Raw genomic sequence first — 15,588 nt, 5'->3', positions numbered from 1 at the left:
TGTGTTGTGGTGGGGTACAACATCTCCCCAGAGGGGAAACATTCAAATTGAGATCTTTAACCGATCCCAGGGCTAGCCAGAGATGGACGACAGGCTGTCAGAAAAGGTTGCATCAGAACTGATACACAAGGGAATTGGGCCGCTCAATGCACTTAGGACAAAGTGCAGATTTAATGGTAAGGCTCTTTCCGGCCTGCACCGTCTTTGCATTGGGTGGCCTGGTTTTTGAAGAACCCATCTCTGTCAGGAAAACCTTTGGTACACTGAGAGGCTGGGTTGAACAGCTTCCTTTCCCACAAGAAAAGAGCAAATGAGGGGGGGGAGAAAGGATGTTGAGGCTATGACGATTGATCAGTGAAGGCTCCAGTACCCCAGTTGAGAAGGATGGAGCCTCACACCCCTTTTTCCTTCTTGCTGTTGAAACTGGCAAGCCCCGCTAACTTGCTGGAGGTTTCATCCGAGTCTTTCAGTTCCTGGAGTCAGTCTTGGTTTCTGGGCAAGAGTAACAAACCAATGCATGAGGGTTTCTTCTGAAATGCTGTCACGGCTTCACATCTGGAGGTTTCCCTTGCTTGATGTTTGCAGCTGGGCTGTGTCTCAGACAGGAATTAAAAGAACAGTGTATGGCATTAAAAGAACAGTGTCACAGGAAGGAATTAAAAATTGAGAATAGGAATCCTATTGAGAATAGGAATTAAAAGAACAGTGTCACAGGAAGTTCATTCTAAGTCCCCAGCAGAGGGGGAAGCTCACGGCACTTTTTAGAGGCCAGAATTGATCAGGGTTCTTTGGGTGGAATGTGTGTGCAAGCTGTTACCATGAAAGCAGTTTACCTTTGTAGCACAGGGCTGGTTCAAATGAGATCCGTGGCAGCACACATGGAGGAGGAGGGAGTGTCCCGAGAGGGCAGCCACTGGGATACACGAGGCCCTCTCAGTGCATCCCTTAATTGCGTGTGGGGGGCCTCTGAACAAAGACAAGCTAGTCTTTGTAGTGTGTAGGGGCTCTTGGGATGTAGGGGCTCTTGGGATGAACAGCCCGCACCTGTGATGAAGGGGACACACCAGTAGGCTGTTGGGATGTGAGTGGAGACACACACACACCTCCTCTTCATGTGTGCTGGAGCCAGTATTGTTGGGACTGGTCCATAGACATAACGCCTCACTTATTTTATTTATTTACATTTTATATCCCGCTCTTCCTCCAAGGAGCCCAGAGCGGTGTACTCCATACTTAAGTTTCTCTTTCACAACAACCCTGTGAAGTAGGTTAGGCTGAGAGAGAAGTGACTGGCCCAGAGTCACCCAGCAAGTATCATGGCTGAAAAGGGATTTGAACTCGGGTCTTCCTGGTCCTAGTCCAGCACTCTAACCACTACACCACGCTATGGGCAGGACGGTGGAGGGGTGGCAGTCAAAGAGCCACAGGTGCAGCTCATTCCCGCTCTCCTCTCCCCGCCCGCCTCACTATGCCTTCCCTCACCTGTTGCCGTATTAACTCGAGATCTGAGGGCCGATAGTTTGCCCAGCTGGGGCACCAGGAGAATAACCAGCCCACATGCCAAGGGTTAATATGGTGGTGGGCAAGAGAAGGCACAGCAAGGCAACTGAGGTGGGGAGAGCAGACTGGGAATGAGCGGTGCCTGTGGCTCATTTATTATTTACATTTCTAGGCTGCCCTATGCCCAAAGGTCTCAGAGAGGGTTACAATAAAACCAATATAAAACATAATTAAAATACAACATGATAAAGTCAAAAATACAGTTTAAAAAATACAGTGCCTGAGAGGGGAAGAACCACTACATCTCTAGTCAAAGGCCAGGGTAAAGAAGTGCGTCTTCACCATTCATTCTCCTGAATGTGCACAGTGTCGGAGCTTGGCGTGCCTCAGAGGGGAGGGCATTCCACAACCCAGGGGCCACCACAGAGAAAGCCCTCTTCTCCCCCTCTCCCCGTCCTGTTACTGCCCCATCCCTGCACTTTGGCTCCACCTATGCCTGCCTGACACGACACAATGAACCCTCACAAAGAAGTCAGGGAATTTGAGTTTGTCAGCAGACTGAGAATTTCATTAGAGAACTCTAGAGCAGAAGGAGTGATGAGCCGGTGATGGGGCTGAGAAATCGGCAAAAAGTTGTAAACATACACATGCCTTTGGTATCAGCAGCAGGGTGCTGCAGTCACACACAAGTTCAAGGACATCGCTGAACAAAGAATGCCTCACACCCTGGATTTTTGTAGAGGTTTGTTTTTTTTAAACAGTTTATTTAAAAATATGCATTGCTGTTCTGCCTCCATTTGTTACTTGTAGGTACATAAGCCTGGCTTATATAGGAGCCAGGGTCAAGAAAGCATAACATGAATTCATCTATATTAAATACAGATTATATAGTACAAGGCTTGAGAACTCCCAAGAGTCCAAAGAGTGGAAAGCGATAATTTGCAAGAAGGCATCAGTAGAGCACCATCATAGAGCGAGATGCAGTGATCCTCCCGGAAGTACAGAATCCTACCGCCATTTCCATGCAAAATTGCAAGAGGGATGTCCTGCAGGGGAAAAACACATATAAGAACACAGGATGCTAAGCAAATCTACCAGTGGCAACCTATCCAAAGTCACATGGAAACTATTCCAATCGTCTCAATTTCTGCGCTAGCCAATAACAGAAGACTGTCCCTATTTTAAAGTGCCTGCCCATACTGGACAAAGACACACCAAGTTCCAAATTACTGGAAGCAATGGTGGGTGGGTGGGGTGGGGTGTTGACATCGCTGATAAAGAAAGGATCCCTGCCTCCAGGGGCAGAGACAGATGGAAGATGTTTTAGAGCAGCCGTTCTGGTTTGAAAGCACCCTCATCATCATCCTCAGTGCAAACATACCTTCCCCACCCCATTCACGTGCTCTGACAAAGTGGCTTTGTTGGTTTGCAGCACAGCAAAGTAGCAACTAGCCCATCCCATGTCATCACCAACACATACACATCCTTCCAAAGCCTAGAGCACTTTGGCAATTATTTTAAAAATGTTTCTGGTTGGGTTTGTCCTAATGAATGAAGAAAGGAGTAGGCTGTGGTTTATTTGTTGTTCTTTTTTAAAAAAGTGGCATGCAGCTAGCCTGAAACAGAGGGGAGGGGGCACGTCCAATATCCGAGACCGCTTTCAACTCGCTAGTCTGTCTATCATGAGCTGGGCTCATGCCATCGATTAAGAACCTCCTGTGATCTTTTTTATTATTATTATTATTATTATTATTATTATTATTAATTCGATTTCTATACCGCCCTTCCAAAAATGGCTCAGGGCGGTTTACAAAGAGAAACAACAAGCAAATAAATAAGATGGCTCCCTGTCCCCAAAGGGCTCACATTCTAAAAAGAAACATAAGACACACACCAGCAACAGTCACTTTAAACAATAAGTCCTTCTATAAACAATTTGGTTCAGTTGCTCCTGTCCAAATTGGGACACGTGGAAGAAAGGGGAGGACAGGACAACGATTCTAGGCACGATGTGGCCTTTTGCAGGGAAGACACACGTATGGTGCTAACTAGGCAGGCACTGGAACAACCACTTTTGGTGGGTTTTGCTGTTTTGACAGCTACCCTCCTCTCACCCCACATGGGCAAATCCTCACCCCTTTGTGCAAAGGAAGCTTGGGTTGCTATGGAAAGGGCCCCACTGAAACTCCCCAGCTCTGTGCCCACGTTATGGATACAGACATATAAGAATGTAAGAACAGCCCCGCTGCATCAGGCACGAGGCCCAACATAGTGACCTAATCTGGTCCTTCCAGCCCTGCCAAATGCAGTATGCAAGCTCTTTGAGGCATGGGCCATGCTGCTTCTAACAGGCTGTGCTGTGGCTAGCACAGTATTAATGTGTTCAAAAAGAGGATGCAGCATCTACGGAGCCTTGCCTTGTAGAGCGGAAGTTGTGGCTCTCTCCACCGTAGGCTGAGGCATCCAGACAGACTGGGAAAGGGTATAACACTTGTAGAATTCACATGACCAAGCTATTCACAGATGGGGCTATGCACTCTTAGAGGCTGTTCACCCGGGCAGCCAAGGGCAGGCGAAGGCAGCCAAGCCTGCTCTTGTCTGTGCGTGTGAACTCGCGGCAGCCAAGTAGCAAACCCGAGCCCTGCCTCTTAAATGAGGTTAACGGAGCAAGCAATCCTTCAGCCCCGTTTTTCCCATCGTCTGTCAGCACCGGTTGCTTGGAGGAGGGGCTGGGAGATGGTGGGGCTCTGGGCCGGCGTCGGGGAAATCCCCATAATGCACTGTGCACTCATGCAGTGCATTATGGGAGTTCTGGGGGAAAGGTGACATGTCACAGCCCCCCAGCCCTCCGCACCTCCAGTGAAGGCAGCTGCAATTCCGGGCGCGTGATCTCTGCGCCCAGACCATGAGCGGGGATCGTCTGCAGGGAGGTAGTTTTCTCACTGATTGTGAGAAAGGGCTCTTCAAGTCTGTCCTCTAAGTGAAAAGGTGTGTTTAGGTTGTGGTTCCGCTGCCCTGAATTGTTTGGAGAGTCTGGCCATGTTCTCCCCGGAAGCCTTGTCTCTTCCGCTTGCCAGACCCCGGGTTACCTGATGCGTCCACAGCTTGTGAAGACTTCACGCTGCTACGCTGTCGCCTGGCGATGCGGCTCTGTGGGGCACTCAGCGAGTGGGAGGCAGAACTGGAAAGAGAGGCAAGGAAAGGTGTGGGGTTATCTCTAGCCACATATATAACAGTACTGGGAGTGAGGACTTGGAGGGCTGCGGGTATCCTTTTCTCCACCCCACCCCCCTCAACCACCTAGAAAAGCAGATTTCTCAGGCTTTATGCAAACGTACAAAGGTGCTGGATTTGCCTATTCAGGCTGCTTTGAGAAAGTCTCTGCCAAGCTCATCCCAAAGCTTCCCCACCTCACTTAATGTAATCCCTCCTGCCAGCTAAAAAAAACCATGGCCTGGTCTACATATGCTGCAGAATGAAATGGCAGAGTTATGAAGAAATAGAATGGACTGTGTCATTTCAGACTCCAGGGGTGGAGGTATATTACTACCTCACTTAAAAAACAAACAAACTTGCAAGTACAAATAAACTAGCACAGCGAGGGGCAGGTGGTGTCTGTCCAGAGCTCACATCTTGCTGTGTTAATTTTATGTTTGCAAACGTGGGGTTTTTTGGCTGTTGTTTTTACACAAGGGAGCACTCAAGAATGGCACCTTCCAAACTGTAGTCTGAAATAGCCCACTCCAGTATTTTGCTTCAGACCTCTACCACCTCATAGGAACATAGGAAGCTGCCATATACTGACTCAGACCATTGGTCTATCTAGATCAGTATTGTCTTCACAGACTGGCAGCGGCTTCTCCAAGGTTGCAGGCAGGAATTTCTCTCAGCCCTATCTTGGAGATGCTGCCAGGGAGGGAACTTGGAACCTTCTGCTCTTCCCAGAGCAGCTCCATCTCCTAAGAAGCAAATCTTACAGGGCTCACACTTCCAATCTCCCTTTCATATGCAACCAGGGCAAACCCTGCTTAGCTAAGGGGACAAGTCATGCTTGCTACCGCAAGACCAGCTCTCCTCTCCTTCCGCTACATTTGCTGTCCAGGCCTGAGTTTCGCTCTATCCAACCTCGAAGCTGGGAATGACAGACCTTGTGGTGCGCTTCCTCTTCTGCATGGATGCTCTGGAGGCCAAGGACACGGACCTCGGGATGGAGGAGCCCTTCATGGTGAACATTGGCATAGAGGCCCTGAAAGTGACCAATTGAAGAAGACAAAGGCAAGGGCATTATATATAAGTGGGTTTGGCTATTTCCTTCCACGAGCAAAAGCTCTGGTTTGTACTTTGCAGTCGCTTTCCAAGGTCAATACATCTTGAAGTCCTGGATCTTTCACACAACACAAACAGGCCTCAGTATTGTTAACTTCTGGAGCTATTTTGGCTGTTTGGGCTATAAAAATTGGGAGTGTTCCATGTTCTCAAATTTAATCATGAAATATGGACAATGCCTTTGCTCCCAGGAAGGAATGGAAGCTTTTATTTAATATCATACTTTCAAGAAAAACTGACTCTTCCTCCAAGAAGGTGCCTTGGTATCAAATCGCTGTATAATGATTCAATTTAATCGGTTTAATGGATTGACAGACTGGAAACCAGAAGATGAGCTGGATTTGTTATCCAAGGCCCCTTAACTGGAGGTGTTCGGAATAAAACCTAGGGGGCGACGTACATTATTATTACTCCACCTTTTTTCCAGAGGCCTCAGGTAACATATATGGTTCTCCCCCATCTCATAACAATTCTGTGCGGTAGGTTAGGTTGAGAGAGGGTGACTGGCCTGCTGTCACCCAGTGGGTGAACGGTCAGAATTTGAATCTGGGTCTTCCCCACCACACTACCAAACACCTTCGGTAGTTACCTTGGTAACTGGGTTAGACCTCAGAAATTGATTAAGAGACAACCGTTGTACATAGACCTCACATCTAGTTTCTATTTGAACACTGATACACAGGGCAGGAGCGTACTGCTAAATCGGGCTGATGCTTTGAGGCCCCACCCCAGTCTCTGTAGGAGATGGCTTTCTGTTGCTTTCAGGGTGGATTTGATTTTAATCACGATTTAAATCACTTGTCAGTAAGACTAGATTTAAATAATGTTTTTGTTTTACATAAAGACTCATTCTTGCTAGTATAAACTTAATATTTACAACCAGATGAAGGTTTCATTTTTGGTCCTCTTCTAGTTAGAAAAATTGCCCCAAAGTAATCTTACAGAAACCTCTGGAAGAGCATGACATTGTGAATGGATTAATGGAATTCATTTTCCAAAAAATTTAAACATTGCATATATACAGCCACATGCTACATAATTAAAAACTAATCCTTATTTCATGATGAATAACCTTTGGACTATAATGAATCTTAAATACAAAACTATCTTTAGATAGATTTTTTCCTCAAAAACATTTTATTTTAAAAAATCCGATTTAAATTTAAAAAATCCGATTTAAATTTTAAAAAAATCCAGGTTGTTGGATTTTTTTAAAAAAACACACACAATTGGTTTTTATCCACCCTGGTTGCTTTGCACTGGTTGTTCCTATACATCCCTTTAGGAAGCACAAGTGTTGCTGAGTCTGTGATCCCTTGGGTCAAACCTCTGCACTGAAGGAAATGCCACAGAGAGCAACTCAAAAGGCACCCACCTGGGTATGAGAGGCGCCCCCTGGTGGTTAGAGAGGTGCTCAATACTCTCCCAAGCAGGAAATTCAGGAACGATACACTTCGAATTAGGACAGGGATCCTCACAGAGGACAAAAGTTGCATTCAGGCTTCGTGGAGGAGCTGGAGTCGAACAATTCTGGGCAGCTGACATGCCCAAGGGTACCCGGCCCTTGGTGACCATCAGCGGGCAGGGCTGTGGGGTGTGGAGGCTGGCTGGGCCAGGAGGCTTTGCTTTCTCCACAGCAGGGGTGCTAGTGCAGTCAGCCCATGACTTCAGGGAGTCCACTGGCTGAGGAGAAGGACAAGCTTTCCGCCGGCGCTTTGCCCGCCTCTTTTGGCTAGACAGGGTGCTCCCTTGAGATGAGGACGTGCTCTCTGTTGACTTCCTCCTCTTCTTTGTGGGGAGGGGGGGCGTCTTGAAGGCGGTGCTTTGAGGGACTGACATGATCTCTGGTGGAGTCCCAGAAGTATGGCCCACTGGACTGGCACACTTGGCTGTAGGATGGGAAGCCAGAAGCACAGCTGCAGTGGAGATACAGATAGCAATCAGAACTTGCATGCCAACACACACACACACACACACACACACACACACACACACACACACCCCTGCAATCAGACAATCCCACTCCCTGCTGATTCAAAGCTGTACAACACCACCACACCCGGCAGTGAAGGCTCACCATGATCCTCAAGCTGTTGTACATCAACTTGAGTCCCCACGTCCAATTTCCTGACTTGCCCACCCTCTGCAGCAGAAACCTCTGGGGTCTCACTGGATTCTTTGTCCATCACGCCGTGCAACTCATCAAACTCTGCTATCATATCAGGGGTGAGCAGCTTGACAGCTTTCAGCCGTGCATACTGCCTTTGCGCCACACACAAGATGACCGTTACTAGCCTGAAATAATAATTAAGAACCACAGAGTCACAATTTGGGAGAGAGAAAATCCCCCGAAGCAGTAGTGGTACAAGCAGCTAAAAGAAACTAAGAGGATCACCTTCACTCATATGTACCTGCCCTGGGCCCCAAGACCTCCCATCTCAGATTCTGCTTTCTGGTCCACTGCAGACACAGTTTTCATTTGCAGAGAATAGAGACAGAACCTTTTCAGTAATGGCACCACACCTGTGGAACTCTCTGCCCAGGAGGATCTGACAGGCCCACAGGTTATGAGTTTTAGACAGGCCCTTAAGATTCAATTGTTAAAGCTGGCTTTATCTGAAACATTTTAACTGGGCATTTTTATGCTGGCTTTGTGGTGTTTATTCTTCTGCCTTTGGTACTCTTGTTTATAACTGGATTTCCTGTTTTCCCTTACTGTAAACTACTTGGGATAACTGTATTTTTAGAAAAGCTGTTTACAAATATTTTAAATAAAATAAACTGGGGGTGAGATGAGACCTCTTCCCCACTGCAGGAAAAAACAATATTTTGAAAACTCTGAAATATCCAGAGTCAGTTTGACTACCCTGCACTTATCCTGAAGCTCAGCATTCTTTAATGTCCTGGTTGGGAAAGCATCCGGCACTTCTAATCACTGGGGGTCCATCTAATACCTGGATGAACAACTCTGAGGGCCACACTACACATGTATAGCCCCCGGGAGGACACTTGCTTCTAATTCCCTAAATAGCAGCTATGTGGGGCATGATAGCAGTCCACAGCATGGTCTGAGGGCACATAATGTAGCCTCTTTACTGAAGCTAAGCAGGTATGGCTCTGGTCAGTGACTGGATGGGAGACTGAGAAGGCGTGGTAACAACAGAACTTGGGAATCCTGTGAATGTTTCCTTCTATCATACAGTGCAAGGTAATTGAGATGCAAATGAAATGAGATGCAAATTGAAGTGGGAGAGGAGAACTGGTCTTGTGGTAGCAGGCAGAACTTGTCCCCTTAGCTAAGCAGGGTCCGCCCTGGTTGCATATGAATGGGAGACTTGATGTGTGAGCACTGTGAGATATTCCCCTCAGGGGATGGAGCTGCTCTGGGAAGAGCAGAAGGTTCCAAGTTCCCTCCCTGGCAGCATCTCCAAGATAAGATTGAGAGAGATTCCTGCCTGCAACCTTGGAGAAGCCGCTGCTGATCTGTGAAGACAATACTGAGCTAGATAGACCAATGGTCTGACTCGGTATATGGCAGCTTCCTATGTTCCTAAATGTAATAAATTGGGGGTAGGCTGAAGCTCAGTGGTAGAGCATCAGAAGGTCCCAGGTTCAATCCCTGGCATCTCCACTGCAGGTAGGATTGAGAAAGACTCTTGCCTGTAACCTTGGAGAGCTGCTGCCAGTCAGTGTAGACAATACTGAGCTAGATGGACCCATGGTCTGGCTGCTAAGGCAGTTTTCTGTGTTCCTGGGCTGGGGGGAGCTCTCTAGCTCTTTGCCCCTGCCACAATCCTGACCCAAATCGCCTCTCATACCACCTCATCTAGGAATAATAAGCAAGCACATGAGGTTCAAGCACATGCTTAACGTAATGTGCCTTTTGGCCTAAGCTGCTCTTGGTGGTACTCTTTGTGGAGGTTTGACCCAAGGGAGTCACACATTCAATAATTCAATTTATGGAACTGGTTGCCACAGGATGTAGTGAGGGCCACTAGCTTTAAAAGAGGATGAGACAAATTCATGGAGGAGAGGCCTATTAATGGGAACTAGTTATGACAGCCAAGTAAAACCTCCATGTTGAAACATTTGCTCTAATCTGGGAACCTTTTATAAATTATAACTTAGCACAGGGTCAACACCCACATCCAAGATTTTTAGAACAGACGTTTAATTAAAGTATTACTTTTGTTTTTCTTATAATGGGGTTGTTGTTTTTTAGGGTTGATAATGGAGGTCTGTTGAATTCCTGATTGATGTATGTAATCATGAAATGTTCAAGAGATGTTAGTGTATGGTAACTGCGAAGTTACTTTTATCTTTCTTTTCTTTCTATGTCCCCCCCACCATTTCTGTTGTTTTATTGGAAAAATAATAAAAAAGATTAAAAAAACAAAACAAAACATGTTCAGAGGCAGTATACCTCTGAATACCAGTTCCAGGGTGGTGGTGGGAGAATTGTTGCCTTCATGCCCTATTTGTGGGTTTCCCAGCGGCACGTGATTGGCCAGGGTGGGAAACAGAATGCTTGACATGTTGGACCTTTGGGCTGACCCATCAAGGCTCTTATGTCAAGCATGCACACTAATATACAAAAGGCTGCAGGCTAAACAAATCCTTTGCTCACTCTGAAACTGAAGGGGAAGGTGCAAGGATGTTAACTCACTTCTCCAGCTGCTCTTTGCCCATTCCCTGCAACCGAGCTTTCAGCTTCTCCCATTTAATTGGCTCTGAAGACTCTGTGCTGGAACACCCAGGTTTCTTCACCGATTCCTAAATTCACCCAACATAGTAAGGCAAAGGGTATACAACTGTAAATTTTATTTTATGTAGCAGAGACTAAGACATGTCCATCGCTTACAAATCCCCACCCAGAAACTGCTTGATGTCATGCAGGATTCACCCTTATCCTACGTTCTGGAGAGGAAGCGACACCCACAAATCCACTCACCAGCTTATCTTCTGGCAAGAAAGATGTCCAGCAAACACACATTTGCACTGGGGTTTGAAGTTATGGAGCTAGGGCTCTGGCAGCATCAGCTCTCAGCTGCAATGTCTCCCTATCCACCCTCAGCACAGTACCTCCAGTGACTGCTGCTGGTGTCTATCTTATGTTTCTTTTAGACTGTGAGCCCTTTGGGGACAGGGATCCATCTTATTTATTTGTTATTTCTCTGTGTAAACCGCCTTGAGCCATTTTTGGAAGGGTGGTATAGAAATTAATTAATTAAGATAGTGACCACTGCGGCGGGGGGGGGGGTTAGGGTCATGGATAAAAGTGCTGGACTCCTCCCCTTTCTTCTTCCAGTGTTAGTCTCCATTTTGTCTCCCCAGAGATGGCTGTTTGTTTAGTCTCTCTCCCCTCTCAGCCTCTCAGTTCAGCTTTCCTATTCTTTTGTAACTTCTAAATAAATCCTTGTTGTTCTTCGAACTTAAAGAACTGTCTCCAGACCTCTTGCTTGGCTGAATTCTTCCCAAACTGGTTTGCTCTGCTAATGGGAGTTGAACTGCCATTCTTCCCCTACATGAAGAACGTGAAAAACAGCCAAGGCCTTCTCCTATGGTTTTGTCTTTTCTCCAAAGTGCAATGCAAATAAGAGGAAATCCTGCCTCTCCCTCAAGACCTCTGGTGTGCACAGGTCTTATCTTTTTTCTACTAAGGTTTGGAGGAGATAAGAAACAAACAACCTCTCCCATTCTCTCTTACCTTCTCCATACCCCGGCACAAGTGAGAGAAACCCCTGCCTCTCCCCCCGCCCAGTCCTCTTCGCATCTCAGGGGACTTGAGAGAGGAGAGGGGGCTGGCTGGTGTCAAGCACAATTTGGGAACCTCTAATGTTGACAAACAATGCAAAGTCAGTGAGAAGAATTTGTACATAGTCCAGAAACTGCAGTTGGTCTAGAATGCAGCAGCCAGGTTGGTCTCTGGGTCATCTCGGAGAGACCATATCACTCCTGTCTTAAAAGATCTACACTGGTTGCTGATACGTTTCCAGGCAAAATACAGGATCTTGGTTATAACCTATAAAGCCCTAAACAGCTTGGGCCCTGGGTATTTAAGAGAACGTCTTCTTCACTATGAACCACACCACCCATTGAGATCATCAGAAGAGGTTTGTCTGCAGTTGCCACTGGCTCATCTGGTGGCTACTCGGGTATGGGCCTTCTCCATTGCTGCCCCAAGGCTTTGGAACAGGCTCCTTGCTGAAATAAGAGCCTCCGGATCATCAAGACACATTTATTCACCCAGGCTTTTAATTAGATACTGTTTTAATAGTTTGATGGTTTTTTAAATACCGTATTTTATGGACTATAAGACTCACTTTTTTCCTTAAAATATATCCGCCAAAATTCAGGAGCGTCTTATATGTTTTAACAGTTTAATATGTTAAAACTCTGAAAAACTGGATTAAAATTAAGGTGCGTCTTATAGTCCGTAGCGTCTTATAGTCCGTAAAATACGGTAGTTTTAATGTTGTTTTAAGTTTTAAATTGTTATAATGTTTTAACTTTTTAACTTCTTGTTTTTATTGTAAACCACCCAGAGGCTTGTGTTTTGGGTGGTATACAATTTTTTAATTTTTTTAAAATGAGTCAAATGTGGTGGAGAAAAACACTAAGCAGAAATTACAGGAGGAGATCAGTAACATTGGAAGGAAGGGAGGGAGGGACGGGCAGAGGCAGGGGGCATAACTGGGAGAGCCCAAGAGTTAGGGAAGCCCAGAGGTATACTGATGTTGGGGAAAAGGAGAGGTTAAGCACTGGACTGGGCCTGAGGTGAAAATACCTGGAGAAGACAGAGACCCAAGCAGAAAAGGGCCAGTAAGGCAAAACACTGAGCGGGAGAAAGTGGGCCTGGAGAAAAACCTCACACAGGAGGGGCTCTGTGCTTTTGATGGAAGGGAATGGAAAAGCAAAAGAACTTTGGAAGCTGGAAAATGTGAAGCAAGGAAAACCAAAGAATGCCAAACTGTGGAAGAAATTAGTTTCACTCAATTTTGAAGTAAGCTGTCAAATCTTCACATGCAGGTCTCTAGTTATTCATAGCTTTATGTGGAATGTGCTATATAGTCCTTTTATTTATCTTCATAACTACTTTGTGAAGTACGGTAGGCCAGGAGACAGCGGCTTGACCAGGAAATCCAACGGGTTTCATGGCCTAGTGTGGATTTGAATCTGAACCTCCCACTGCTCAGACCAAGGATTGAGCAGTTGCACTAACCACAGCTTATAGCCCACTCAGCCAAGAAGAGAGAATGGTTACTTGTCATGCTGAATACTATGAAGTCCACCAGTGTATAACTAAATGTGATACAGTTAGCATCAGTGCCTTGCCTCTTTGGGGAAACAGAGCAATATAGCCACACCCCAAGTTCCAGTTTCTCTGGCCCCATGGAGTGACTTGGGTGCTCTGGAGCAAGCCATCACCTCTGTGAGACTGGGGAGGTGACACTGCTGGGGTTCCAATGTTCATTTAGAAATTCTCTCAGCATTCAGATTCAAATGGGACTGTAGCAGATTGTGGATAATGGAAAATTCCTTTCCTGACTCAGGCCAGGTTACTGGATAATCTCCCTGACCAGTCTAAACCAGTTCTACAACAGAGGGAGACTTTAGTGCTGAGTCATCTCCTTCCTCTGCTTGAGAAGCAGACTGGCTGGCTTAAAATTTTTTAACTTTCCAAAACCCAGAAAGAAAAAAGAAAATATTCTGGTAGGGTAAATCTCGCTGCCACCAAGCCACCTCTATAGAAAGTCTCTCCCAATGGGGTTTGGGGTGACTAGCAATTCCCATTTCACTTTGCTTCCCCTTGCCAGTAGGCAAGAATAAAACCAATGGTTCTCCCCAGGCATCTGCCTGCACATGGAGCTAATTGTTAATTTGGCCAAGCTCTCTTTGAGATGCGTTTTGCACGAGAGAAATCCCCCTTATTGCCCCTGCCAGGTTAATAACCACCTTTAGAGGCTTGTAAAAGGTAAAGAACAAAGAAAAAAAACTTGTATTCAATTACTACAAACTGGTTCCGTCTGAGGCTTTTAGCTTTTTAGAAACACTTAAAAAATACTTAATTGGTTACAAGAATACTTTAAAAACAGACCGATGATTCTAGGGCAGCACACTTTAAAATTTAGTTACTTAGTTGCAAATAACAGATATTTTGGAAATGCGAAGCACACACACAAATCAAAATAAATTTCCTGACGCAAAGTCTGACTACACAAACTGTTCCATAAACTGGGTTCCTGAAGCCACAATGTCCTGGCTTCCCCTTTGCTTGACTCACCAAATTCCTGATGAGAATCAAGCCTCCTGCAGATCTCTCACCCTCAGAGATTATTCTGCAGCCTCCAGCCATGAGGCATCTGACCAGATGCTAGTCCGCACTCTCTGTCACAACTTCCTTTCTTGTTCCCAGAATTCCCCTTGCAGCTCTCAGCTCCCACCCACCGGGTCAACTGATTGACTGAGCCCTGGAGGTCACCAGCCTGTCAGTCAAGACAGGGGTTCACTTCCTATTAACCCTATAGAGGGAGGGGAGACTATTCACTACAGGGACACACATGAATCCGCTTGGAGAAGAAGCCTTTCAAAAGAAAGCCTAAAAGCATAGTGGGAAACCATCTATACGATGATATCTCCTGACTTAGACACCATTCCACTTCCCCCTTTGCTTACCTGCTCTGTGTGGCCCTTTCCGGAAGACCTGCCACAATTCTGTTTGTGCGTCTCCACCTCACCATCATCACCTTTATTCAGGCTGTCACAACCCAAACCAGCCTCCTTTAACCTATAGCAGGAATGGGGATGAGAGAAGGGGAGGATTAAAATCAACCTTTTAATTCAAAGTTGGTAGGGACCAGAAGGCCAACAAGTCCAATCCTCTCTCTGCTCTGACCCCGGGGGACACAAGGCTCTTCCTTTCTCAGCTTGAGGCCTTCCCACCAATCCTCACTTGACAGGTAAAAATGAGGAACCAATCCTATAACAGGTAAGAGGACAGCAGTGTTCCATCTAACAGGGATTCCCAGATATTGTTAACTACAACTCCCATAACCCCCAGTCAAAGACCACTGCAGCTGGCAATGCTGGGAGTTGTAGTCAACAATATCTGGGAATCTCTCTTAGAGGACAGTGGAGTTAGCTAGCAATGCTCCCCATGAGTTAAGCCTCACATTTATTCTGGGCCTATCACATCATCTTCATAACACTTAGAACTGTTAAAAATCTTCAAAGCATTTCACATACATCATCTTCTCGTAACCTTTACAACAACCCAGTAAGGTCTAGTTTGCGTGTTGGTGTGAAGGCTGCTAGAGTTTTGCCAAAGGTCACCTAGAGAATTCATGACAGACTTGAAATTCTAACCTAGAAATTTCCTATAATAAACTCAGTCTTCGACATGACACTAGCTAGTTTCATTACACACACACACACACACACACACACACACACACACACACACACACACACCATGCTCCCAACTTGAGCAGGCACCCCTCTTCTTTCTCAGAGATAAAAATAATGAACACTAGATTACCCTGGGTAATGTTCCTCTCATAGTGGATTCCACAACCCTGAAAACTACAGCGACCATTTTTTTCTGAACAAGAGCAAATTTCAAGTCCTCGTGATTATGACAGAGGACTGAGTCATCATGCAGAACCATGGTTTCACGTTGTGTTCACAAGCCTCAAACCAAGACTTGTGTGTGAGGGGAAGAGAGATCACAGTTTAAAAACCACATTCCATGAACAGTTTACA

At 46.0% G+C, this 15,588-nt stretch overlaps 1 protein-coding gene across 6 annotated transcripts in view; it reads right to left on the bottom strand.

Moving 5' to 3' along the window:
- Positions 1–2,243: 2,243 nt before the first annotated feature.
- Positions 2,244–15,588, bottom strand: part of KIF18B (kinesin family member 18B) — a 32,831-nt gene continuing 19,486 nt past the window's right edge. For all 6 annotated transcript variants that reach the window (XM_053259982.1, XM_053259983.1, XM_053259981.1 and 3 more), the window contains exons 10-16: positions 14,503–14,614; positions 10,493–10,599; positions 7,904–8,121; positions 7,202–7,742; positions 5,648–5,746; positions 4,590–4,681; positions 2,244–2,546 (exon numbers count right to left, since the gene is read on the bottom strand). In XM_053259982.1, the coding sequence (XP_053115957.1) occupies positions 2,509–2,546; positions 4,590–4,681; positions 5,648–5,746; positions 7,202–7,742; positions 7,904–8,121; positions 10,493–10,599; positions 14,503–14,614 (1,207 nt within the window). In that variant the 3' untranslated portion in view covers positions 2,244–2,508. The remainder of the gene's footprint in view (positions 2,547–4,589; positions 4,682–5,647; positions 5,747–7,201; positions 7,743–7,903; positions 8,122–10,492; positions 10,600–14,502; positions 14,615–15,588) is intronic.

This window comes from Hemicordylus capensis, chromosome 6, assembly GCF_027244095.1.
Source record: "Hemicordylus capensis ecotype Gifberg chromosome 6, rHemCap1.1.pri, whole genome shotgun sequence".
NCBI lineage: Eukaryota > Metazoa > Chordata > Lepidosauria > Squamata > Cordylidae > Hemicordylus > Hemicordylus capensis.
This window is presented reverse-complemented; position numbering and strand designations above follow the sequence as displayed.